General features: G+C 44.0%; 1 protein-coding gene and 1 non-coding gene across 4 annotated transcripts; one reads left to right on the top strand and one right to left on the bottom strand.

Annotated features, from left to right (window-relative positions):
* Nucleotides 1-1,363: 1,363 nt before the first annotated feature.
* On the top strand, nt 1,364-27,448 carry LOC112659938 (tRNA selenocysteine 1 associated protein 1). 3 transcript variants are annotated; one of them, XM_025447177.3, is made up of 9 exons: nt 1,365-1,515; nt 2,034-2,131; nt 10,472-10,571; nt 11,185-11,237; nt 12,867-12,998; nt 14,295-14,414; nt 17,816-17,978; nt 18,169-18,202; nt 26,578-27,448. In XM_025447177.3, the coding sequence occupies exons 1-9, from the start codon at nt 1,489-1,491 to the stop codon at nt 26,712-26,714; spliced, it is 864 nt and encodes a 287-aa protein (XP_025302962.1). In that variant the 5' UTR covers nt 1,365-1,488; the 3' UTR covers nt 26,715-27,448. The 3 variants fall into 3 exon arrangements, with proteins under 3 accessions (XP_025302963.1, XP_025302962.1, XP_025302964.1); XM_025447178.3 differs by lacking the exon at nt 14,295-14,414 and having other exon boundaries at nt 1,364-1,515; XM_025447179.3 differs by lacking the exon at nt 12,867-12,998.
* On the bottom strand, nt 9,394-9,493 carry LOC112660694 (small nucleolar RNA U13). Its single transcript, XR_003137142.1, has one exon. It is a non-coding gene; the product is annotated as a small nucleolar RNA U13 (small nucleolar RNA).

Here is a 27,448-nt window from a genome sequence, read left to right as displayed (position 1 = left end):
ACCATTATCCCCAAACAACACTGTTGTAGAAATTTGATTAGAAACAAAACACACAAATCCCTGTCTCATGAAGCTTACAATCTAAATTAAAAGCAAATGTTTAAAAGTCTTCCACTTGCAGTAAGCAAAGAGCACCGCAAAGGGGCTGGCAAACTACTGAATAAGCAGCCCTCAGTTATAATTTGAAGGCCTCCAAATGCCATATTGGAGAATTTACCGGACACTAGGCATTGGGCCAAGTTCTTTTCCCAACTTCTCATTTTCTCCTCACAGCACCCTATGTGGTGAGCACTACTATTATCCGTATTAGTCTCAGGTTAAGTAACTTGCCAAAATAATTAGAGCAGGGCTGGGATTGGTGCTCCGTTTGTTGCAATTGACAGCCAAAGCGCCCTGACAACTACACTGCTGTGATAAGTAGGATGAACTGGAAATGTGGCAGCTGTTGGTTGGATCTCAAGTTTTTGAATCAGTAAGCACTTGACTTCCGGGCCCAACGCCCTAAATTTAGGAGGTAAAAACTGGTAAGGAAGGGCCCGAGTGGCTCACCAGCCAAGAGGGAGCCCCAGAAAGGCATCTTCAAGCTGTCGGCATGAGCGTCCCTGTTAAAGTTGAAAATTACTCACAGAAGCTCCCCATTCTGAGAAATGGGCGTCAAAGTGAGGCTTTGGCCTGGGACAGTCCCTGACTTGGGGTTAACCTGCCGGCATTACCTAGGCATTGAAATCCTGTTTGCTGAGGGCCTTCTAGGGACAGGGCATTGTTCTGGGACAAATTAGAGCTGGAGGTTTGCATTTAGAGAGTGGCTATGGGACTCTGGAAAACAGTGACAGGACGTGGGGATTGCTTGGATGAGATGATAGGGTTGCTCCAATTTACACGCCCCGTAAACCCCCCCCCCCTTTTCACCCCAGGGCTATGTACAGGAATGATGGAGGAAGAATTCCATCCAACTTCAACAAAAAATTTCACGTTTCGCAAACTGGGAAATGGGATGCGGGGGAGGGGGCGGCTGAGGCAGACCTGTCCGGGTTTGCCCAAGGTCACACAGTGGAACTGGATCTTCCTGGGGACTTTTTTTAGTGTGCATATATTTGCAGGGTTTTTCAGTTTTTGTTTTTACAATGAGCACACATTAGTTTTGCAATTTTAAATGTAAGTGTGTGTGTTTGAAAACATGATCAGAAAGAAACCCGAGAAAACCAATTAGCCGAGCAACCCCAGGCCGGCGCAGCGTGTGCCCCGCCCGCTCCCGCCCGCTCCGCGGACTCCCGCTGGCTCCGCCCTCAGGGAGCCGGGAGCTCCGCGCCCCACCAGCCGGGTCGTCGGCAAAACCCGGCGCGGCCGGAGCCGGCGCGGCCCTGGGCGCCGAGGTTCGGAGCGTGCGCAGAGGGCGGCGGAGGCGCATGCTCCCTGGCGGCCCCGGCCCCGCGGTGTGGCGCCGGCGCGGGCCTCGTCGGGCCGCGGAGTCCCGGCCGGCCTGCGGGCATGGCGGCAAGCCTGTGGATGGGCGACGTGAGTGAGGCCGGTGTGCCCGGGCCCGAGGAGGGCGGGTCTTGGCGTCCCGGGGGAGGAAGAGTGAAGGGGCAGGGTCCTCGAATCCCAGAAGGGTGGAAGTGCACGGGGAGGACGGCCCTTTGGGTGACACAGGCGCGTCCCAAAATCTAGGTGAAGGGACGGAGTCTGAGGAGGGCGCTTTCTGGCCTCTCGCCTGCGTTCCTGGAAGCGAACGGGAGGCGCCCCGGGGGGATGGAACGGCAAGAATCCCACGGGCTGAAGGCTGCTTGTGGCCCGTGGACTGGAGGGTTAGGGGTCCTAGATCCAGGGAGGGGGCTCCCCACAGGGAGCAAGTGTGACGGGAAGGGAGGCAAAGGATTGGAACGTTGGAACGTGGGAGGTGGGACTCAGGCCGCCGAGTGGATGAAGAGCCCCGCTCCCCTCACCGCGCCCCCGCCAGCCGCGCGCAGCCCGGCCCCGACCGCCGCGAGGCGCCCGGACGCTACCCTGACTGCCCTGCTCTTGTGTTTACGCAGCTGGAGCCCTACATGGATGAGAATTTCATCTCCAGAGCCTTTGCCACCATGGGGGAGACGGTGATGAGCGTCAAAATTATCCGAAACCGCCTCACTGGGTACATTTTTCTCCTTCGATCTTCTCGGTTGTCCCTTTATAGACCGTGCTGCGGTCATTCTCGAGAATGTAAACATGGACAACTCGGGGCTTCCAACCCCTCATAATAGTTAATAGACTGTTAGAGATGCTAACATTTTTTTTTTTTTTTTTTAAATTCATGAGAGACGGAGAAAGGCAGAGACACAGGCAGAGGGAGAAGCAGGCTCCAAGCAGGGAGCCAGACGCGGGACTCGATCCCTGGTCTCCAGGATCACGCCCTGGGCTGAAGGTGGCGCTAAACCGCTGGGCCACCCAGGCTGCCCATTGCTTAAGGACTGGACCCTAGAGCCAGAGTGAAAGTTATGTCTACTGTGCTACCTTGGGCAAATTACTAAACCTCTCCATTTCCATTTCACCGTGACTATGAAAATGGAGATCATAACACCATCTATAGACCTCATGGAGATATGGTGAGGGTTAAATGAGTTAATTCGCATTCAGCATTTATTTTTTTTTTAAGATTTTATTTATTTATTCATGAGAGACAGAGAGAGGCAGAGGCAGAAGCACAGGCTGAGGGAGAAGCAGGCTCCGTGCGGGGAGCCTGATGCGGGACTCTATCCCAGGACTCCAGGATCACGACCTGAGCCAAAAGCAGATGCTCAACCACTGAGCCACCCAGGCGTCCCCGCATTCAGCATTTAAAGCAGTGTCTGGCATATGGAAAATTCTCTATAAATATAAACAGATCGTGATCTGCTAGGCAGAGGCACTTTAAAATCATGTTTTGGTGGGGGTGCCTGGGTGGCTCCGTCGTTAAGCCTGGACTCTTGATTTTTGGCTAACGTCATGATTTCAGGGCCCTGAGGTCAAGCCTGCAGTGGGGGGCTCTTGGCTGGGTGTGGATCCTGCTTAAGATTATCTTTTTCTGGGATCCCTGGGTGGCGCAGCGGTTTGGCGCCTGCCTTTGGCCCAGGGCACGATCCTGGAGACCCGGGATCGGATCCCACGTCGGGCTCCCGGTGCGTGGAGCCTGCTTCTCCCTCTGCCTGTGTCTCTGCCTCTCTCTCTCTGTGTGTGACTCTCATAAATAAATATTAAAAAAAAAAAAGATTATCTTTTTCTAAAAAAAAAAAAAGATTATCTTTTTCTGGGGCAAATGGGTGACTTAGTTAAATGTCTGCCTTCTGCTCAGGTCATGATCTCAGGGTCTTGGGATTGAACCCTGTGCTTTGCTCACTGGTCAGCGGGGAGTCAGCTTCTCCCTCTGCCCCTCCCTTTGCTCATGCTCTCTCTGTCAAATATATTTTTTTTAAAAAATTGTTTTTAAAGATAGTATTTATTTATTCATGAGAGACACAGGGAGAGAGAGGCAGAGACACAGGCAGAGGGAGAAGCAGGCTCCATGCAGGGAACCCGATGTGGGACTCTATCCCAGGACTCCAGGACCACGCCCTGGGCTGAAGGCCACGCTAAACAGCTGAGCCATCCAGGGATCCTAAATAGATAAAATCTTTAAAAAAAAAAAAAAAAAAAAAGATTATCTCTGTCTCCCCTGTCCAACCCCCTTGCGTGTGCTCTCTCAAAAAAATAAGTTTTTTAAGATACTATTTTTTTGTAGATTTATTGATTTACTTATTTTAGAGAGAGAGAGAGCACGAGCTGAGGAGAGACAGCAGGCAGAGGGAGAGAGTCTCAAACTCTCTGCTGAGTGTGGAGCGCCATGTAGAACTCAATCATACAGTCCTGAGATCATGACCTGAACTGAAATTAAGTCAGACGCTACCCCGGTGCCCCAATAAATAAATCTTTTTTTTTCCAATAAATAAATCTTAAGAAAAAAAAAATTTACTTTTAAGCAATCTTTACACCCAATGTGGGCTCAAACTCACAACCCCAAGATCAGGAGTCACCTGCTTCATGGACTGAGCCAGCCAGGTGCCCCTAAAATCATTTTTTAATTTTAATTTATTTTTTAAACATTTTTAATTTATTTATTCATCAGAGACACACACACACACACAGAGAGAGAGAGAGAGGCAGAGACACAGGCAGAGGGAGAAGCAGGCTCCATGCAGGGAGCCTGATGCGGGACTTGATCCTGGGAGTCTAGGATCATGGCCCGGGCCAAAGGCAGGCACTAAACCACTGAGCCACCCAGGGATCCCCATTTTTTAATTTGTAAATTGTATTTTTTAATGACAAAAACGTCTGAGCTAAATACTATTATTAGAGAAGCTTCTTAACTGTCTTCAAGTTTACAGAGCAATAAATGACAAGCCAAGACTTAAAATCATGAGTGCCCTTAACTCTTATGTCATTCACTTAAAACGTTATTTTTAGAAACAGTACTATGTGCTATTGTTCTAGGTTCCTTGGGTACATGGCTGAAACAAACCAGACACACACAGTCCCTCTTCTCATGGAGTTTATATATATTACATTCTAATGGGGATCCCTGGGTGGCGCAGACGGTTTGGCGCCTGCCTTTGGCCCAGGGCGCGATCCTGGAGACACCCGGGATCGAATCCCACATCGGGCTCCCAGTGCATGGAGCCTGCTTCTCCCTCTGCCTGTGTCTCTGCCTCTCTCTCTCTCTCTCTGTGACTATCATAAAATAAAAATAAATTAAAAAAAAAATTACATTCTGGGGATCCCTGGGTGGCGCAGCGGTTCGGCGCCTGCCTTTGGCCCAGGGCGCGATCCTGGAGACCCGGGATCAAATCCCACGTCGGGCTCCCGGAGCATGGAGCCTGCTTCTCCCTCTGCCTGTGTCTCTGCCTCTCTCTCTCTCTCTCAATCTCTATCATAAAAAAAAAAAAAAAAATTACATTCTAATGACACAGTAAATATGTAAGCAAAACAAAATGCAGAGAATATTTTGAGATAGTGGTGCTATATTGCCTCTACATTCTTCATTCTCCTGAAGGGTTTTTAGTTTTCCTTAGGGTTTTAGTTAGAAAAAGAATTTTTGAGGATCCCTGGGTGGCTCAGTGGTTTGGCGCCTGCCTTTGGCCCAGGGTGCGATCCTGGAGTCCCGGGATCGAGTCCCACATCAGGCTCCTGGCATGGAGCCTGCTCCTGTGTCTCTGCCTCTCTCTCTCTCTCTCTCTCTGTCTATCATAAATAAATAAATCTTAAAAAAAAAAAAAAAGAATTTTTAAAATCAATTTGACAGTGTTTACTGAGCAGCTACTCTGCCAGGAACTCTACTAAAGCAGCTTGCTAAAACATCAAATGGTTGAAAAATATAGATGAGAGAGATGAAGTGTGGTCAGTTCTGGCTGTTTGGTTGACAGGTAAACCTTTGTGTATTCAGAATCCCAGTACCTATTACTGAAACCCAAGCTCGGCTGCCTGTAGCTGGAAAGGCCAATATTCTAGAGATGAGAGTTTTATTTCTTATTTTTTTCCTCCTGATTCTGCTCCACCCCCTCCCAGAGATCAGTTTTGATTGACAAAGAAGATGAGCTTTATTCAGGAGGCCTGGGAAGAAGGCAGACTCTTGTCCAAAAGCTAATTCCAAGTTTTTTCCTGGCCCAGAGATTTTTAAAGTGATTTAAGGTAGTTAATCAGTTAAGGGAATGCAGTGGTGTATGACAACTCTTGACTACGTGCAGTCTCAATGGTGCCAGCAACAGATGTTATCACAGTGCTTGGAGGTATTGCAGTGGGCTCTGGTTCAGGGATGGGGAGATGTTGTGCAAGAGGATTTGCGTCCTTGATGCCCATAGTGGTGTAGGAGAGCATGGTGACACATAGAAGTTTTCTGTTTTTTCTAGGAAAGAATGCATGATCTTTAAATGTCAAAGGTTTAGTTAATCAGTCACGTGGGCTAAGAATGCTTCAAGACTACTATGTTGGTCAGAGGGGCCAAAAGCAGCTTCCTACCTAAGAAACGATTTTCTTTTATTTCTCTTCTCTCTTTCCTCCCTCCCTCCCTTCCTTCCTTCCTCTTTCTTTCTTTCTTTCTTTCTTTCTTTCTTTCTTTCTTTCTTTCTTTCTTTCTTTCCTTCCTTCCTTCCTTCCTTCCTTCCTTCCTTCCTTCCTTCTTCTTTCTTTCTTCTTTCTTCTTTCTTTTCCTTTTTCTTTTTTCTTTTTATTTTTAAATTTTTTATTTATTTACGAGAGTCACAGAGAGAGAGAGAGAGGCAGAGACACAGGCAGAGGGAGAAGCAGGCTCCATGCACCGGGAGCCCCACGTGGGATTTGATCCCGGGTCTCCAGGATCGTGCCCTGGGCCAAAGGCAGGCTCCAAACCGCTGCGCCACCCAGGGATCCCTCTTTTTCTTTTTCTTTTTCTTTTTCTTTTTCTTTTTCTTTTTCTTTTTCTTTTTCTTTTTCTTTTTCTTTTCCTTTTCCTTTTCCTTTTCCTTTTCCTTTTCCTTTTCCTTTTTCTTTTTCTTTCTTTTCTCTTTTCTTTTCTTTTCTTTTCTTTTCTTTTCTTTTTTCTTTTCTTTTCTTTCTTTTCTTTCTTTTCCTTCGTCTTTCAACCATTTTATGAAATGAGAAAAAACAGGGAAGCCGTGAGGCCATTCACATACATATATACAGTGTGGAGGGACGGAGGAAAAACCAGCACCACAACAGGTAGTAACTGCTAACCAACTTCCTCAAAGCTCCTAGCAGTAGAACACTCAAGACAGGAGCATATTTATATAGATCCATGCCTGTTCTCTGAAATTGTCAAGGACACGCATTTCCACTGGCCTATCTCTGTAAGTTTTTCTGTATGAAATGCAGTGGAAGTTTTCAGTGACTCCAAGACAGGCATAGAGAACTCATTACCTGTCCCTGTCTGGATTGTGGGATGCCAGGATGTGACAGGACAGGTGGAAAGGGAGAAGCAAAAAAAAAAAAAAAAACAAAAAACAAAAAAAAAGAAAGGGAGAAGCACCCACGCAGCAGTATGGAAGAAAATATGGTGAGAGCGAGCCATGGAGGGGTTTCCCCCTGCTGCATGAGGCCACTAACACACCTTGACTCTGAGCCTTCAGGTCTGATCAGCAGTCTCAGAACCCTGTGCCCATCCATGGAATGTCTCAGGTAGAGCTGCCCTAGTCCACCGGGCCCCCAGTTTTCATCCTGAGGTTTGAGGGGCTGCAGCCCAGGGCAGGGATGAAGAGCTTCTCTCAGGGAGAGCCAAGAGTGTGCTATCCTTTCCCTGAGAAGCCAGGGCTCTGCTGCTCCCTCCTCTTTAGAGTTGGTACCTCCATCCCCCCAGTTCTCTACATACTGTCTCCACTGGCTTTTTATTTGCACATTCTAGGAACAGATTTTCTGACTGGTAGATCATGCTAGCCTAAATATCTCTTATTTTTGCTCTTGTAGACAGAAAACCCGAGATAATTAGCTACTGTACGAAAACACATTCTCTCTCTTTTTCTTTTTTAAAGATTTTATCTGGGATTCCTGGGTGGCGCACCGGTTTGGCGCCTGCCTTTGGCCCAGGGTGCGATCCTGGAGACCCGGGATCGAATCCCACTTCGGGCTCCCAGTGCATGGAGCCTGCTTCTCCCCCTGCCTATGTCTCTGCCTCTCTCTCTCTCTCTGTGACTATCATAAATAAATAAAAATTAAAAAAAATAAAGATTTTATTTATTCATGAGAGGCAGAGACATAGGCAGAGGGAGAAACAGGCTCCCTGCTGGGAGCCTGATGCAGGACTCAATCCCAGGACCCCAGATCACAACCGAAGCCAAAGGCAGATGTTCAACCACTGAGCCACCCAGGTGCCCCTGAAAACACATTCTGTAACACTTTCTACTTTATTGAAATAAGATTTGGAACTATCTTTTTTTTTTTTTTTTTAAGATTTTATTTATTTATTCATGAGAGATACAGAGAAAGAGAGAGAGAGACAGAGACACAGACAGAGGGAAAAGCAGGCTCCAAGCAGGGAGCCTGATGCAGGACTCGATCCCGGGTTCCCAGGAGGCGCCAAACCGCTGAGCCACCCAGGCTTCCCTTTTCATAGATTTTTGAAAAATATTTTATTTATTTATTCATGAGAGACAGAGACATAGGCAAAGGGAGAAGCAGGCTCCCCGTAGGAACTTAATGCAGGACTCAATCCCCGGATGCTGGGATTACAACCTGAGCGAAAGGCAGATGCTCAACCACTGAGCCACTCACATGCCCTGAAGATTCTATTTCTAAGCGATATCTACACCCAGCATGGGGCTTAAACCCACAACCTGGAGATCAAGAGTCATATGCTCTACTAACTGAGCCAGCCAGGCACCCCAAGGTTACATATATTTAACTACAATTTTTTAAATTCAAAGAGAAAAAAAGAAGGCAGTCAGATGTGAAGCACCCACATCTTTCATTCATCACTGATGAGACTAAAACATGGTATAGCTGCTGGGGGCAAGTGTCTGGCAGTTCCTTATATACATCTGCCCTATGAGTCAGCAAGTCTAGTCCTAGGTATTTACTTAAGAGAAATGAAAACTTCTATCCACTAAAAATAGGACTTGAAAAGAGTGTTCATAGCAGCTTTATGACAATGGCCAAAAATTGCAAGCAGCCCAGGTATCCGCAGATAGATAAATAGATAAATATTGGTGAATACCACTCAGCGATAAAAAGAACAAACTAGTAATCTAACAACAAATGAATGACTCTCAAGCATTATGCTAAATGAAGGGTCACCTGGCTGGCTCAGTTGGTGGAGCATGTGACTCTGGATCTCAGGGTCCAGAGTTCAAGCCCTGTGTTGGGTGTGGAGCCTACTTTTTTAAAAAAAGCATTATGCTAAATGAAGAAGCCTTTTACTGTATGATTCCATTTATTTAAAATTATAGAATGTACAAAATTTATGTGTAGTAAAAATAACTCAGTGTCTAGGAGATTTGTGTAGTTCATTGCATGTATATTTCATTGCTTGTAAACCAAAAGAGAGAAAGAAAGAATTGTAAACAATAATTGAATAAAATGCCTGTTGAAGTAATTGAGGGAAGTATATCAATATCTACAATTTTGAAATATATCAGTAAATAAGGATAAGTAAGTAGAGGGATGGATAGATGGACAATTATGTGACAAAAAAAGTATAATAAAAAGATTCTATTTATTTGATAGAGTGGGAGTACACAGTGAGAGGGAGGGAGAAGCAGACTCCCTGCTGAGGAGAGAGCCCTACCCGGGGCTGGATTTCAGGACCTTAAGATCATGACCTGAGCTGAAACCAAGAGTCGGAGGCTTAACTGACTGAGCCACCCAGATGCCTCAGAATATGTTTTATAGTGGTTTTTAATCTTTTTTTTTTTTTTTTCATGTCAGGCAGGTCGTGTGCCATGGTTGTAAGAGTTTGAGGGAGGTACATGTCACAACAGTATAAACACTGAGTCATCACACTTATGAACTACAAAAGGATCACTTCCTGTCTAAGTGTAGGAAAGCTCACACTCCTTTTCTCATAACCCTGGATTTTTAGAGGTGAGACTAATTGTCTTACATAAGGGCCTACATTCTGGAATCTGTTTTTGTTTGTTTGTTTTTTAAAGATTTTATTTATCCATGAAAGACAGGCAGAGACATAGGCAGAGGGAGAAGCAGACTCCCTGTAGGGAGACTGACCGTGGGACTCATTCTAGGACCCCAGGATCACACCCTGAGCCAAAAACAGATGCTCAACCACTGAACCACCCAGGTGCCCCTGGGATCTGCCTTTATTTGCTTCCTTATGGTGGTGTTTTACTTGTTCTGTCCCTAATGTTTCCTATAAACAGGACATTAGATTTAAGGGTTTGATTCCTAGGGGCGCCTGGGTGGCTCAATAGGTTAAGCATCTGACTCTTGGTTTTGGCTCAGGTCATCATCTCAGGGTCATCATGAGGCTCTGCACTCAGCAAGGAGTCTCCTGCTCTCCAAGTCTCTGCCCCTCCCCCTGCTTGTGCATGCACGTGCTCTCTCTCTCAAATAAGTTTTAAATCTTTTTGGCAAAAGTACTTCATAGATGGGATTCCTGGGTGGCTCAGCAGTTTAGCGCCTGCCTTTGGCCCAGGGCGTGGTTCTGGAGTCCCGGGATCGAGTCCCACATCGATCTCCCTGCATGGAGCCTGCTTCTTCCTCTGCCTGTGTCTCTGCCTTTTTTAATGAATAAAATCTTTAAAAAAAAAAAGTACTTCATAGATGATACAGTACATAAATAAGCTGAGTCTGAGACTGACCCAGATGGGCATTCCTTATATTTAGGTTTGTATGTTAGTTCTGAACTGGAATAGGGCAGGGAACACAAACAGTATAGGCTCTGATTAGAAAAATATTTTTCCCTCTCCTCAGGCCAGGGCTGAGTCTCACCTAGGAATCCCATCTTTAACCATTCTTTTCCTCTTGTTTGCTTTCTTTCCAGAATCCCAGCTGGCTACTGTTTTGTAGAATTTGCAGATTTGGCCACAGCTGAGAAGTGTTTGCATAAAATTAATGGGAAACCCCTTCCGGGAGCCACACCTGTAAGGACACTTGGATAATGATGATGTTCCCATTTTTATTGTCATCGATAACTCATTTTTTGAATCCCTGCTGTATCCTCACTTTATTTAATCCTGTAACAACCCTGCACAGTAGGCATCGTTATCTTTGACAGTCCAGGAAGCTGAAGCTCAGGGAAGTGGAGTAACATGTCTGAGGCAGCACAAATAGTAAGTGGCAGAGGCAGGACACAAACTGAAGATTGGTTGCCTCTAAAATCCGTGCTTTTTGCACCCTGCCCCGCTGCCTCCCTTAACAGAAGACTTGAAACTCTAGACCTCTTGCCTGATTGAGAAAATAGAACAGGCTGGCAGCAGTGAGGACACATTTCAAGAGAGTTACATTCTGCTCTTCCCACAGTTACTTAGCTTACAGCTGCATCACGCTGGCACACCTGGGCTCATAGAATCATGGAGCTGGCAATGCCCTTAGCGGTCATCCGTGCCACCCCCTCATTTTATACAGGAGAAAAAGCTGAGGCTTAGAGAGGGGGAGATGTTTTGGCCAAGGTAATTTATTTCAGTTTTTTTCAAATATTGTTAGACTTTTGAAACACCTTTCTCTGTTTTAGTTTGTTTGTTTTTAAATTTCTAGGCAAAACGTTTTAAGCTGAATTATGCCACTTATGGGAAACAACCAGATAACAGGTAAGTACGGGATAGTCCCAAGGTAGCTCCAAGCCCCAGGAAATGTCTGGATAGAGACAGGATGCATCACTATGCTGGTCACTACCTAAAAGGAGGTTGGGGGGCCGAGGTTAGTCTGCTTTGCCTTCCTCCTGAAGGATGACTCTCTATCCTCTTCATCTAGTGGACCTGCCCTGTGTGCTTCTTGTCAAGTCCCATGTCTTCTCTATATTTGGTCCTGCCTTCTGCCCTGTTACTACCACAGTATTGATGTTTTTTCATTCAATAAGAATTGACCTGTTGTAGCAACATAAATCGATTCTTTCAGGGTGCTCTTCAAAAGCTTTAAAACAATGTATAAGAGATTTAAAAGGATTTGTGCCCACTGACCCCTAATTCTACTTCAGAATTTATATGTGGATGTGTGTAAGATTGGCCTCAAGTATTCATTGAAATGTTACATATAATGGGAGAAATTGGGAAACCAAATAATTTAATGATAGAGAAGTGGCTTAAATGACAGTATGTTCATTAATTGGAATACTATATATCCATTAATATGTCATTTTGTAGCAAATAAAGACACATTAAGAAGTTAGTGATAGGTTGAAAATGAAAAAATGCTAGAAACAAAACAAGTGAGTCATACCTGAGTTTTGTAAATTCTAAAAGAGAAGCCAGGGGCGCCTGGATGGGTCAGTCGGTTAAGTGTTCAGCTCTTGATCTCAGCTCAGGTCATGATCTCAAGGTTGTGAGGTTAGGCCCTTGCGTTTGGCTGCATGCTGAGGGGTAGAGTCTACCTTAAAAAAGAAAAAAAGAAGCCAAAGACAAAAATATAAAACAGAGTGTTCGTAGTGATTACTTTTGAGTTGTTGGGAAATTGGTAATTATATTTTTCTTTGTCTTTTTGTGTATTCTGATTTAAACAAGGGATATGTATCATACTTGAACTAAGAATGAGTTTACTTTTTTTTTTAATAATTTTTCTAGAACAGAGGTTGACAAAATGTGACCTGACTTGTATCACCCATGAGCTAAAAATAGTTTTTATGCTTTTAAAGGATGTGGAAACAAAAACAGAGACCATAGGTGTCCCACCAAGCCTAAAATTTTTACTATCCGGCCTTTCGCAGAAAAAGTTTGCTGACCTATGTTCTAAAAGTTGACATATTTCATTTTAGTTATGCTTTCATTCTTAGGAGATAAGGTCCAGTTCTCATTATCTATCTTTTACTGTTTGAATTAAAAACATGCAGTGATGGGCTCCTGGTTGGCTCAGTTGGTAGGGCACACAACTCTTGATCTTAGGGTCATGAGTTCGAGCCCCTCATTGGGCATAGAGATTACTTAAAACATTTGCAGCAGATACAGAGTGTCTAGTTTTCTCTCTGGAGGACCTCTGATCAGGGCCCCCCACCTGCACTCTTCTAATATTTAAAGCCAGACAGGTTTTGTTCAGTGGGTTAAGCACTTGGGACGGGGGCTGCTTCCACAACACTTCTGCCAGGACTGCCAATGCAACAAATTAAGGACCCATCAGATGTGCTGTTCCCTGAGAAGGCCCAGGAGAGGTTTCTTAAAGTGAGCCAGAAGAGCTTGTTAGAACAGAGGTTTTGGTGTCTGTCTCTGAATCTTGTTCTCTCCTCTCAGCCCTGAGTACTCCCTCTTTGTGGGGGACCTGACCCCAGATGTGGATGATGGCATGCTGTATGAATTCTTCGTCAAAGTCTACCCCTCCTGTCGAGGAGGCAAGGTGGTTTTGGACCAGACAGGCGTGTCTAAGTAAGGCCTTACCTGTTACTGATGCCCACCTTGTTCCAGCATTTGTGTCATAGATGGAGGCGTTAGAGTGAGGCCATGTAGCACGGTGGTTAAGAGCACAGGCTCTGGAGCCAGACTGTGGTGTGCATCCTGACTCCAGTACTGGCTAGGGATACTACAGTAAACAAGTTACCCAACCCCTGACCCGATTTCCTCATCCGTACAACAGATGCAGATTAATCGTGCCTGCTCACAGGGCTGACCTAATGATTACATGATGTGATGTAAATAAAGCAGATAGGGTATGCTTGAGAGGTGTTTGCCATTTTATTTATTACTGTTACTTCAAAAGTGGAGAAACCGCAAGAAAGGCTTATTCTTGATCAGAGTAATAGCTATAAGCACAGCTTGAGTTAAAAACTCACAACCTGGATTGAATCCTGCTTCTACAATGATATTGGGCAGGTGATTAAATCCCTCTGAACTTGGTTTTTTTCTCAGTAAAATGCGGACTACTCTTATCTAATCTTTGGGCAGTTTGAAGAGATAAGCCTGGGGAAATGCTCAGCAGAGCCCCTAGGAAATAAGTATGCATGAAATGTTAGCTATCATTTGTTGATCTCCCAAGTAACATATGAGTCCAGGGGTGCTGGGCCGGCTCAGTTGGTTAAGTGTCTGACTCTTGGTTCCGACCTACTCTTGGTTTCAACTCAGGTCATGACCTCAGGGTCGGGAGATCCAGCTCCAAGCAAGGATCTGGGTTCAGAGGATCTGGGTTCAGCGTGGAGTTTACTGGGATTCTTTCCCTCTTCCTGTCCTTTCCCCTCTGCCCCTCCCCCCACTCGTGCGCATGGGTGTTCTCTCCCTGTCTAATAAATAAAATCTTAGAGAATATGAGTCCCTCAGAGCAAGAAGCTTGTCTGCTTGTGATTGCTGAGCCCCATTGCCTAACGTGATACCTGTTCTACAGGGCGGATGTGGTAAAATTTTGCTCAGTGAACTACAGCTGGTACTACCACCACTGCTACCATGATGATGGTGACAGTATTTCCGGTGGATTGGGAGGGAAGCCACTGTTCGGGAAGGATCCCATCAGTGAAGGTGTGGAGGGGAATGGTGAACTAAAGTGGGGGTTCCTCCAGTCTCAGGATCCTGCAGTGCTGGAGTATTTGCATTGCTCGGCGGCGGCGGATTTCTATTGATGGGACTCTCATCCCTTCCTGCAGAGTTTGATAGACTCCCCCGCTCCTCCGTTCTTAGACTTCACCTACATCACATTTGTGATCTAAATAGGGTGTGTGCTTTTGTTTCCTGCAGGGGCTATGGTTTTGTGAAATTCACAGATGAACTGGAACAGAAGCGAGCTCTGACTGAATGCCAGGGAGCGGTCGGCCTGGGGTCTAAACCAGTGCGGCTGAGCGTGGCAATCCCCAAAGCGTGAGTGCTGCGCTGGCGGGAAGATAGAGGGCCTCTGGACTGATGCCCGCCTGGACGCTCCTCATCCACTTGATTGTTGGAGCTTCCACATCCCGGATGGGAGACTGCAGGGAGGCCTGTTATTTGCCAGGCTTTCGTTAAAGACGAGCGAGCATAACCCTGCCCCTCTGGAAGTTTATGGTTGGGGCAGAGCTGTGACCAGCAAAGGCAAACATGTTCAGACATTGCTGGTAGCAGTATTGAGCAGGCATTTGGTCTCTGCATACTTAATGTTCCTGCTCTTTGCCAGCAGTGTCACTGTTAGAAATTTATCCACAGAATTAATAAGAATTGAGAAGGAAAGAAAATTATATCCAATTTTAGCTATGAGAATGGCTAAGAGGTAATGATCCAAACATTACAGAATATTACATACATCACTATCCTACCTGTGTTGCCAGGTGGAAAGCCCTTCTTCCCTTACAGTTCCAAGCAAGTTTCTCACTCAGTAGAAGACAGCTATTCTCTGCGTAGAATCTTCTGTCCTTTGGCTTGAAGCAGTGGTTCTCAACTGGGGACAATTTTATCCCGCAGGAGATATTGGCAACACCTGGGGATAATTTTGGTTGTCACAACTTGGGTGGGGAGGTGCTAGAGGCATCTAATGAGTGGAGACCAGTGATGCTACTAAGCATCCTAGACTGTACAGGATGGCTCCCACAACAGACTTATTTGTTCTGCCCCCAGGTCAGTAATGCCAAGGCTGAGAAATTCCATGCCAGGGTTGGAAGGGTACATTCTTAGGACAGGACTTTCATATAGCTAGGTTTTTCAAAGCAGCAAAAGATTTGGAGGTTCTTTGCTGCTTGGCTGGATTCAATACATGGAGGTCAGCCTGCGTGATTTTCCCCTCAAAATGTTATTTGTTTTATAGTACTATATAAGTCATTTGTTCTAAACCACTAGCATGGGTGGCTCAGTTGGTTAAGCCTGAGCCTTTGGCTCAGGTCATGATCCCGGGGCCCTAGGATTAAGCCCCACATCAGGCTCCCTGCTTAGTGAGGAAGACTGCTTCTCCCTCTCCTGCCCCTCCCCCTGCTTGTGCTCTCTTTCTCTCTCTCTCTCAAATAAATTAATATTTTAAAAAATATTTTAAAAAATACCAATAAACTCCACTATATAAAACCATTAAAGAAAATATTTAAAAGAAAAATTTCCTCATTACTCTAAAATGACTGTTAGGATTTCTGACTTCCAGGCTTCTCCATAAACATCTGTAATATATAGATATAGACACACACTCCGTGTGGATCAATTTACATGTGGTAGATTTCTTTATTTATTTTATTTATTTATTTATTCATTTTTAATTATAATAGTGCTCATTCTTTTTCCCCCTGGTTTTCTTTATATATACCTTCCCTTTCCCACATAGCTGCACAATCCTCATAATACATTTTAACAGCTGCAGGGTAGCCTGCAGTTCCTCTGATAATTGATGGTGTTGGTTTCTGATGTGTTACCATTTATTTGATCAACAGTGACTGATTCCCTAAAACTCTTAGGCTCTGACCTAGAGTTTGGAGTTGTAGCTATAAACAAGAGAAACAAAGTCCCTTCTGCAAGGAGGTTACTTCTGTTCCATTTCTTGGTTGATCATTGTTGTCAGAATTTGGTGCCTGTGTCTAGGGAGGTGCTATCAAGCACTAGGAATTGAGGGCAGTGAGAGGTTCCTTTGAGAGTTCATCTGTGAGAGCTCAGTGTGGAGAAAGAATAGAAATGTGCAAACCCAGGCCAGGGAGACCCCCTTCAGTTACGTGAACGTATCAGGAGGGTAGCAGACTCCTTGGAAACATGGTGGGGGTATTCACAGAGGGGAACATTAGTAGTTTCCAGCCTTGCACTGGGCAGGGAGAGGGCCTAGCCTCCCCATCAGGAAGTGGTGCTAAGGCAGTCAGACGTGGAATTGTCTAACTGTTCTGGCCAAGTCCTGCTCACCATGTAGACATTGAACTCAAAAGGAGCTTGTGAAGAGCTCGTTCAGACATTGAGAATTTGTGGTTCCTGTGACAGGGTTTGCTGTGGTGGTTCAACTCCTGCTTATGACTTGGTTTCGTCTCTGGCTTCACCATGGAAATAGAATACACCAGTCATGAGGACGCAGGCGCATTCCACACCATGTGACAGTTATAATTCTCTTTATAAACCACCTGGCATGGTGGTCTGAGCTTCTGCCTCCTGCACGTTGCGTTGCACTTACGAATCTGGCTTTTTGGAGTATGATGACTGGAAGCGCATTGCCATGTTGTTCTGATTCTCTCGTCTAGGACTTCTGCTCAGACCCCAGGCCTGTCTCATAAGCCTACTCATACATGGTTTTGTGTATTTTTGAAAGCAATGCATCCTTTGCAAGCTTGACATTCTGTCTTTGGTTGGCAGTGGCTGGGGTAGCAAGTGGTTAGCAAGAAAAAAGCTATCCACTGAGCCTGGGCCTCAGCCCTGATTGGTGAGCTCAGGATATAGGAGCCTGGCAAGTGCTCACTTCAGCAGCACGTGTATAGGAGCCTGGCAAGATGTCTTGTATCTGTCAGGACAGGTGCTGTATGTAATGATGTAGTGTTCAGAAATGAGTCTTGGGGTTTTGGCTCCAGTCCTGGGTGGCCTTGGGTGAGTCACTTAACCTTTTTAGAGGCTCAGTATTCTCATCTGTATAATGGGAATAATAGCTCTGTCATAGGGTTGTACAGGACTTAAAATAGGAGCCTGTATATGAAAAACAGTGGACCCAAATCCTGAGTACCTAATCCATAAACAATAGCTGTGACTATAGTGGTGATGATAAGGCTACTGGAACACTTCATCTTTGGGGGAAAGAGGTGATTAGACATTTTGTAGTTTGAAATGTTTCCTGGATCATCCTATACTCAAAATTTTCAGGCCATGTTCACCTGAGCCTTTGTGGCTGGCAGAAAAACAGTCATCTCCCCCACCCCCTAACCTGGATCTTGAGAAGAAGACAAGTCAGTACTGACGAGATGATGATGATGATGATGATGATGATGATGATGGTTATTATATATATATATATATATATATATATATATATATATTTTTTTTTTAGTACTGACAAGATTTGATAAGAGACCGTTAAAAACCCCTGACTCTGAAACCTAGGCTCTGGAGCCAAACTGCCTGGGTTTGGATCTCTGTGACTTTGGACAAATTATGTGACCTTTTTGGACTTTAGTTTCCTCATCTGTAAAAATAGGAATAAGTGTATTCTTATTGAATCAGGTTGTTGTGGGGATTAAATGGGTTAATCTGCAGGAAGCACTCCGGACAGCCCCTGGCCATGTAGATGTGCCATGTGATGGCAATGTTTGCCTGTGTTCATTTATTTTTTGCTTCTTTCTTTGTTTCAGGAGCCGTGTGAAGCCAGTGGAGTATAGTCAGATGTACAGTTACAGCTACAACCAGTATTACCAGCAGTACCAGAATTACTACGCCCAATGGGGTTATGACCAGAACACAGGCAGCTACAGCTACAGCTACCCCCAGTATGGCTACACCCAGAGCACCATGCAGGTAACCATGGTTTGGCAGATCTGGTCCTCTTGGGTCATGTCTTCCTCCATCACGGGATTAGTGAGGATGGGAGCTTGGGCTTCAGAAGAAATGAGGAAAGATGAAGTGACCTCTTTGTCAAAAATAAGGCCTCCTTGTCTTGGGCCAGGAATTTATGCTGCTTCTTACCCTCTTTTTGGTCTCTTGGCAGACATACGAAGAAGTTGGGGATGATGCGTTGGAAGGTAAGAAGGAAGTTTGTTTTCTCACTCCTCTTTCCTTTGTCAGGTGATTGCTCTGTGGCTGCCACTGTGCCTTTAGCTAGATGCAGAGGAATGAGAACTAGCACGTGCATAATTATAGTAAGAAGTGAGTGTGTCCTCCAGAGATGTGTGCGCAGTCCCAGGGAGCCTAGAGGAAGCAGCTCGACAGGGGACCGAGCCGGTCACTTCCTAGATGTGGGACATTCAATCCCCACTTGTAGGTGTCCAGCATATCTCTTGCCTTATGTTTGTTTGATAGTTTATAAAATTCATTTTTTTATCTCCTTTTAATTTTTTTCTCTATATTTTATATTACATTTTTTTCCTCATTCTCAAGTAATAGTTATGATTGAAAATTTGGAAAATATGGTAACATCTTAAGAAGAAATTGAAAATCACCCCGATCCTGCTACATATAATAGACATATTTTTTTTTTAATTAAAAGCATTTATTGTCATTTTTACTGAATTTAACAGAAGAAAAAGGAAAGTAAAACTGAAGGAATTGCTAATCTTTAAACAAATGACTTTTCAAATGAGATCATTAATACTTAAAGGATTTCTAAGGTTTGGGACGCCTGGGTAGCTCACTGGTTGAGCGTCTGCCTTCGGCTTAGGGCATGATCCTGGAGTCCAGGGGTCAAGTCCCACATCGGGCTCCCTGCATGGAGCCTGCTTCTCCCTCTGCCTATGTCTCTGCCTCTCTCTGTGTCTCTCATGAATAAATAAATAAAATCTTTAAAAAAACTATGAAAAATAATTTTAATATGTTTCTGAATAGATGTTAAATTTTAAAGAAGTAAAATTTAGGGACACCTGGCTGACTCAACAGTGGAGCATGTGACTCTTGATCTTGGGGTTGTGAGTTCAAGCCCCATGTTGGGTGCAGAGATTACAAAAAATAAAATAAAATCTTAGGGCACCTGGGTGGCTGAGTCAGCTAAGCATCTGACTCTTGATTTCGGCTTAGGTCATGAGATTGAGCCCCATGTCCCGTCGGGCTCCACACTGGGCATGGAGCCTGCTTAAGATTCTCCCTCTACTCCTCCTCCTACCCCCTGCTTTCACACGCATACTCTCTCTTTAAAAAAAATATATAAAGTAAAAGTTAAAAAATAGTAATAAAGCACTTGTATACACATGCTGTCATCTGTCTCTAACAGCAGTGTCCTTGGAGGTGGGCCAGCAAAATACAGGAGCTCTAGTTGACACATGGAGAACTGGCCACCCAAGTGCTCTGCTCAAGCACACCCTGTGAGTTAGATGCTGAATCAGGCCAGGAGTCCCTGACTTTCTTTTTTTTTTTTCTTTTTTTAGTTCCTGACTTTCTATGCTCAGTCTCTGACTTCTCCCTCCAGGAGCAGATTAATCTTAACCTGATTATAATATTTTTGTGTAACTCCTTAGAATTAGAATTTTCCAGTCTCTTTCTCATCTATTAATATAATATATTAATACCAAACGTATTTTGTGCCAGGCCCTGCTACCTTTCAACATTATGATGGTGGATTGGTACCATTATAATCCCCAATCTACAGAAAAGAAAACTGAGGTTTGGGGAGTTAATAATAGCTAAGTCATGGAGGTTTTACTATGTGCAGGCCCTGTTTTACATCTATTTTTTTTTTCCTGTTTTACATCTATTAATGCATTTAAACTTCACAACTATTTTGAGGTAAGTACAATTTATTCTGGTTTTACTGAATAAAAAAAATAAGGTAAAGGATTCAAATTACTTGTTAAAGGTTGATGGGAGTCACTCCTGGAACCCCTGCTGTCTTGCCTCAGTTGGAGTGCTTTTACCACTGAGTCCTACAGCCTCCCGCCCAGTTCAACCTAATAACCACCCAGCGGGGCCACAGCAGAGAGCATTGCTCTTCTTTGTCCCTTCCTTGGCTTCCGTGAGCCATGGTTCATCAGGCCCTGTCTTCAGACTGAGGAAGGATGCTCTATTGTATATGTATCTGTGGACTTCAGCATACACAAATGCTTGCCCTTGATCGAGCTCTTTCCTAAACTGTTCCTGTAAGTTGTTACCTATGCTTAGTGGAGAAACCAGACTGGTCAGGCTCTCTTATAGTTTCCATAGGGAGCTTCTGTAAATGCTCAAACCTTTGTATAATTAGATTAAAATTCCAAGAGAAAAGATCCTTCTGGGTGCAGAAATAGGCATAGGACTTACATGAAAAGATTCGGCACTGGTTTGGAAGAGGAAACAGATTCTTAAGAGTAGTGAGAAAGCTGGAAATAATTTGCAAAAGAAACACACATGCCTGTAAACCACAAGAAAAAAAAGTTTAAACATGCTGTTTGTATCAGAGGCGATCTGTACTATATCACCAGTAGGATATAGGATGTGTAAATCTGTAAGGCAGGCCAGCAAGCTTGAAACACAGGCAGGATTTCTATGTTATGGTCTTGAGGCAGAATTCCTTCTTTGGGAAACCTCACCAAAATTAAGGCCTTAAAATTTTCAAATGAAAAAAAATTTTTTTTCAAATGATAATGAGACCGACATATATATATATATATATATATATATCTTTTTTTTTTTAAAGACTTTATTTATTCATGTGAGAGACAGGCAGAGGGAAAAGCAGGCTCCCCGCCAGGAACCCGACATGACTTGATCCTGGATCCCAGGATCATGCCCTGAGCCAAAGGCAGACGCTCAACCATCGAGCCACCCAGGCATCCCATCCCACCCATATTATTGAGGATTATTTATTGAGAGAGCACTTGCATGGGGAAGTGGGGCAGAGGGAGAAAATCCTAAACAGGCTCCATACCTAACACGGAGCCATCTGGGCACCGGAAGGATAATCTTAAAATCAGCTCATTACAGATGTGAATCACATATATAAAATACCTTCACACCAATACCTAGACTGGTATTTGACCAAACAGGGCACTAGAACCTAGCCAAGTTGACACATAAAAATTTAACCATCACACTATTAATAGGCAATTTTAAATTCAAATATACTTTGTTTCTTAGGGTGCCTGGCTGGCTCTTGATCTCAGAGTTGTGAGTTTGAGCCCCAACTTGGGTGTAGAGATTACTTTAAAATCTTAAAAAATACATATATTTTTTAAAGAATTTATATATATAAAATACATACTGTGTTTCTTAAAAAGTTAGTATTTTATTTTATTTATTTTAATATTTTATTTATTTATTCATGAGAGACACAGAGAGAGAGAGAGAGAGGCAGAGACGCAGGCAGAGGGAGAAGCAGGCTTCATGCAGGGAGCCCGATATGGGTCTCCAGGATCACGCCCTGGACTGAAGGTGGCACTAAACCACTGAGCCACCTGGGCTGCCCCAATTTTTTATTTTATATTACAGTTTTTATGATGTTTATATCCTTTGGATCAGTAATTTTACTTGAAAGATCTTTTTTGTTTGTTTATTTGTTTAAGATTCATTTATTTATTCATGAGAGACACAGACTGAGAGAGAGAGGCAGAGACATAGGCAGAGGGAGAAGCAGGCTCCTCACAGGGAGCCTGATGCAGGACTCGATCCTGGATCCCAGGATCATGACCTGAGCCAAAGGCAGGCACCCAACCGCTGAGCCACCCAGGTATCCCTTACCTTGAAAGATCTTACCCCAAATGATAATCAATGGTCCAGATGAATGTGTATAGAGGATTTCTTAAACAGATGTAGTCTTTTTTTTTTTTTCCCTTGGTCTTTTTCTACAAGTATTGACATAGGGAAATGTTTTCAGTGAAAAAAGGGCCAGGTATAAAATAAGATACATAGTAAAAGCCCCGTTAGGGTTTTTGTTTTTTGGAATATAACTCACATAACAGACTTTACCCTTTTTATTTACCCTTTTTATTTATTTTCAGATTTCACCTTTTAAGGTACACATACAGTCCAGTAGTTTTTTTTTTTGTTTTTTTTTTAATTTATTTATTTATTCAGAGAGAGAGAGGCAGAGACATAGGCAGAGGGAGAAGCAGGCTCCATGCCAGGAGCCTGACGTGGGACTCCATCCCGGGCTCCAGGATCACACCCTGGCCTGCAGGTGGCACTAAACCGCTGCGCCACTGGGGCTGCCCTCCAGTAGTTTTTAGAAGGGTCACACAGCTGTGTACCCATTACCACTAATTCCTGTGACCAGTGGCCAGACCAGTGGCAGTCCCTCTCCACATGCAGCCCCTCCTGCCCCCAGCAACTGCTTAGCTACTTTCTGTCTCTGAATGTACCTATTCTGGGCGGGGTTTTTTTTTTTTTAATATATTTTTTTAGGTTTTTATTTATTCATGAGAGATAAAGAGAGGGAGAGACGCAGGAAGAGGGAGAAGCAGGTTCCCTACAGGGAGCCTGATGCAGGACTCAATCCCAGGACCTCGGGATCATGAACTGAGCCAAAGGCAAATGCTCAACCACTGAGCCACCCAGGTGCCCTAAAAAAAAACTTTTTAAAAAATATTTTATTTATTTATTCATGAGAGACAGAGAGGCAGAGATACAAGAAGAAGCAGGCTCCATGCAGGAAGCCCAACATGGAACTTGATCCCTAGACCCGGGATCATGCCTTGAGCCAAAGGCAGAGGCTCAACCGCTGAGCCACCCAGGCATCCCTAAAAAATTTTTTTAAGTAGGCTTCTCTCCTAATGTGGAGCTTGAACTCAACTCTGAGATTAAAAGTAAAGTTGCATCTCTACTGACTGAGCCAGCTGGGTGCACCAGGGCATTTTAAATAAATGGAACTATATATAATGTGTGGTCCTTTGTGAATGGCTTCTTTCACTTAACCATAGTGTTGTAGAGTGTGTCATTACTTCATTCTTTTTCATGGCCAAACAACATTCCATTCTGTGGATATCCATTTTATTGATAGATGTTTGGGTTGTTTCCACTTATAGTATTATGAATATACTACTTATGAGCATTCATGTGTAAGTTTTTATGGGGACATAAATAAGTTTTCATTATATAGGAGTGGAATTGCTGGATCATATGGCAAACTCTTTACATTGGAGGAACCACCAGAGTTTTCTGAAAGGGCTGCAGCATTTTCCATTCCCACTAAACTTTTCCAAAAATGGGTGCGCCATTTCCATTCCTACAAGGGCTGCAGTTTCTCCACATCCTCACCAGTAGATTGTTACTCAATTTTATTACAGCCATCCTAGTGGGCTTCAAGTTGTATCTCATTGGGTTTTTTTTTTTTTTTTAATTTTATTTATTTATGATAGTAACAGAGAGAGAGAGAGAGGCAGAGACACAGGCAGAGGGAGAAGCAGGCTCCATGCACCGGGAGCCCAACGTGGGATTCGATCCCGGGTCTCCAGGATCGTGCCCTGGGCCAAAGGCAGGCGCCAAACCGCTGCGCCACCCAGGGATCCCTCATTGGGGTTTTGATATGCAGTTTCCTGATGGCTAATGATATGGTTTTTTTTTTTTAAAGATTTTATTTATTTATTCATGACAGACATGAGAGAGAGAGAGAGAGAGAGAGAGAGAGAGAGAGAGAGAGAGGCAGAGACACAGGCAGAGGGAGGAGCAGGCTCCATGCAGGGAGCCTGGTGTGGGACTTGATCCTGGGTCTCCAGGATCAGGCCCTGGGCTGAATGAAGGTGGCGCTAAACTGATGAGCCACCTGGGCTGCCCAATGGCTAATGATATTGAACATCTTCGTATCCTTATTGGCTGTGTGTGTGTGTAGATCTTTGGAGAAATGTCTATTCAAGCCCTTTGTCCATTTTTAAATTGGGTTGTCTTTTTATTGTTGCATTATAAGATTTCCTTATATTCTGTTCTGGATACTAGTTCCTTATCAGACATATGTTTTACAAATTATCCCATTCCATGAGGTATCACTCCCCTTTCTAGATAATGTCCTTTGAAGCACAAACATTCATTTCTGTGAAATCCTATTTTTTCTTTTGTTTGTGCTTAAATGGTGTCATATCTAAAAGGTACTGCTTGTTTACGCCTGTTTCCTTCTCAAAGTTTAGAGTTTTAGCTCTTTTTTTTTTTTTTTAATTTTTATTTATTTATGATAGAGAGAGAGAGAGAGGCGCAGAGACACAGGCAGAGGGAGAAGCAGGCTCCATGCACCGGGAGCCCGACGTGGGATTCGATCCCGGGTCTCCAGGATCAGCCCTGGGCCAAAGGCAGGCGCCAAACCGCTGCGCCACCCAGGGATCCCTAGAGTTTTAGCTCTTACATTTAGTTCTTTTTTTTTTTTTTTTTTTTTTTTTTTTTATTTATGATAGTCACAGAGAGAGAGAGGCGCAGAGACACAGGCAGAGGGAGAAGCAGGCTCCATGCACCGGGAGCCCGACGTGGGATTCGATCCCGGGCCTCCAGGATCGCGCCCTGGGCCAAAGGCAGGCGCCAAACCGCTGCGCCACCCAGGGATCCCACATTTAGTTCTTTAAATCATTTTTAGTTCATTCTTGTGTAAAGTATGGAGAGTCTAGCTTTATTCTTTGTGCTTTTCCAGTTGTTCCAGCACCATTTGTTGAAAAACTGTTCTTTACCATTGAGTTGTCTGGTATCCTTGTTGAAAACCAACTTACTATAAATCTATACCGTGGGTTTGGACTCTTAAAACTTATTCCATTTATCTGCATGTCTATCCTTAAGCCACTGCCAGTTTTTATTACTGTTGCTTTGTAATAGTTTTTGAAATGGGATCCCTGGGTGGCGTAGCGGTTTGGCGCCTGCCTTTGGCCCAGGGCGCGATCCTGGAGACCCGGGATCAAATCCCACATCAGGCTCCTGGTGCATGGAGCCTGCTTCTCCCTCTGCCTGTGTCTCTGCCTCTCTCTCTCTCTCTCTCTCTGTGACTATCATAAATAAATAAAAAAAAAAAAAATTAAAAAAAAAAAAATGAAATGGAGAAGTCCTTGAACTTTGTTTTCTTTCTTTTTTTTTTTTTTTTTAAGATTTATTCACTCATTCATTCATTCATGAGAGACAGAGAGAAAGGCAGAGACACAGGCAGAGGGAGAAACAGGCTCCAGGTAGGGAGCCTCACAAGGGACTCCATCCAGGGTCTCCAGGATCATGCCCCAGGCTGAAGGCGGCACTAACCACTGAGCCACCCAGGCTGCCCACTTTGTTCTTTTTCAAAATTTTTTTTGCTATTATGAATCCTTTGCATTTCCATCTAAGTTACAATTAGCTTCTCCATTTGTTAAACAAAGCAGCTGACAAGGGATTACATTAAATCTGTAGATCAATTTGGGGCGTATTGCTATCTTAAGCAACATATTCCATTGTACACAGGATGTCTATTTTGTTAGGTCCTCTTTAATTTCTCTAATTGTAAAATAAGTGTTTTAATGAATGGTTATGTTTGTACATTTTATTTTTAAAAGACTTTACGTATTTATTTGAGAGAACACAAGTAGTAGGGAGCAGCAGAGGGAAAAGGAGCAGCAGACTCCCTGGTGAGCAGGAAACTCCACATAGAGCTTGATCCCAGGATCCCGAGATCATGACCTGAGCCAAAGGCAGACACTTAGCTGACTGAACCACCCAGGCGCCCTGCCCTGTGTGTGTGCATTTTAAACCAACACAAGACTACAAGTAAAAGTCTATAAAGGGTTATGTCATAGTGATTAAGGAGTTTTAAAACTTGTGAAAAATAATGTATACAGAAAAGTATGTAAAACAAGTATACAGTTCTGTAATTATAAAGCAATTGCTTGTGAAACCTTTATTTGGATCGAGAACATTGCCAGCCTCCAGAAGCTATCCTTCCCAGTCACAACCCTGCTAGGGAAAACTGTTGACTTTTGTGATAACCATTTATCCACCTAGATCTGCATCCTTAAGTAACATGATTTAGTTTTGCCTGTTTTAACTTCATACAATGCAGTTGTACTGTATGTACTGTCCTTTTTTCATTCAACATCATTTTTCAGTAAAATTCTGCTATAGTTAACATATAGATCTATTAGCTCCGAGTGTACAGTATAGTGACTTGACAATTCTATAATTACTCGGTGCGCATCCTGGTAAATTACTAACACCATTTGTGAGATCCACCAAGTTGAATGCAGCCGAGGCTCATTTTCATTGCTCTATAATGTTCCCTTTGAAGAATAGCGCTCTGGACTTCGTAGTTTTGATCAGATTTCCATAACCCAAAATTGAAGGCCCACACTAGGAAAGCCAGGGCATGTAAAGTCCAGAGATACGAGATGGACTAACAGCCACCATTATTTGAGTATTACTGTTGCATTCTCTAAGTAGACTCTACTTTGATCCTCAAAGGACAGGGAACTTGGGTGTGGGGAACAGGAAGCCCTGGGAGGAGGGAATGGAGTCCAAGCCTTGGAGTGCTTCTCCGGGTGCCCTGAACCCACCCTGACTTCTCTTGCAGATCCCATGCCGCAGTTGGATGTGACAGAGGCCAACAAGGAGTTCATGGAGCAGAGTGAGGAGCTATATGATGCCCTTATGGATTGTCACTGGCAGCCCCTCGACAGCGTATCTTCAGAAATCCCTGCCATGATGTAGTCAGGACAGAGGACAAGCCGAAATGGATGGACTGTGTGAAGGAGATGAGAGACTCCTTTTTAACAGTAATATTGGAAGAACTTTTACCCTTCTGGAAATGTTTTGTAAGATTTTAGTAATCAACTCTTCTGAGATTGACATTCCTGCAACACCGCTGCCTTCATTTGCCCATCAGCCTTCCCAGTTTGAAAACCAGGGTGCACTGTTGAGCAAGGTTCTAATTGTATTTAAACAACTTCCCAGGCTGAGTTATCTATACTCTCTTGGAGATAAAGGAGAGTTTGGGGTTATTAATAAAAGTGGATTAGGATTTTTTTTTTTTAACCCAGAGCTCCCCCCCCCCAAGTTTGCAGGCTAGATTTCCAGCTGGGAAGGAAGTTGCATGGAACCAGCTAAATCTAGACTAGAAGGCTTTAGACTTAGGGGCATGCTCCCAGAGCAACTCAGACAAACCCATGTTGAGGGTCTTAATTGTGACCTCTGTGTACCTGGCTCACCTGTTTCTTGACCTTAATTTCATTTGATGGGTATGAATTTCTCCAGTACCCATGTGGAAAATCAGAACTTCCCTACTTCTGTGCAACAGGAAATTGTATATCGGGGAAGGGCCACAACAAGGGCAACTTAAGATAAATAGCTTAAGTCAGAAAAAGCCTTCAGATGTTTTAGGGGACATGTCTTAGGCTCTGCCTGAATTTTCAGGCCTATTAAAGGATATATTATATACGATGGCA

Source organism: Canis lupus, chromosome 2, assembly GCF_003254725.2.
Source record: "Canis lupus dingo isolate Sandy chromosome 2, ASM325472v2, whole genome shotgun sequence".
NCBI lineage: Eukaryota > Metazoa > Chordata > Mammalia > Carnivora > Canidae > Canis > Canis lupus.
Note: the sequence above shows the minus strand (reverse complement) of the source record. Positions and strands in the feature narration are given on the sequence as shown.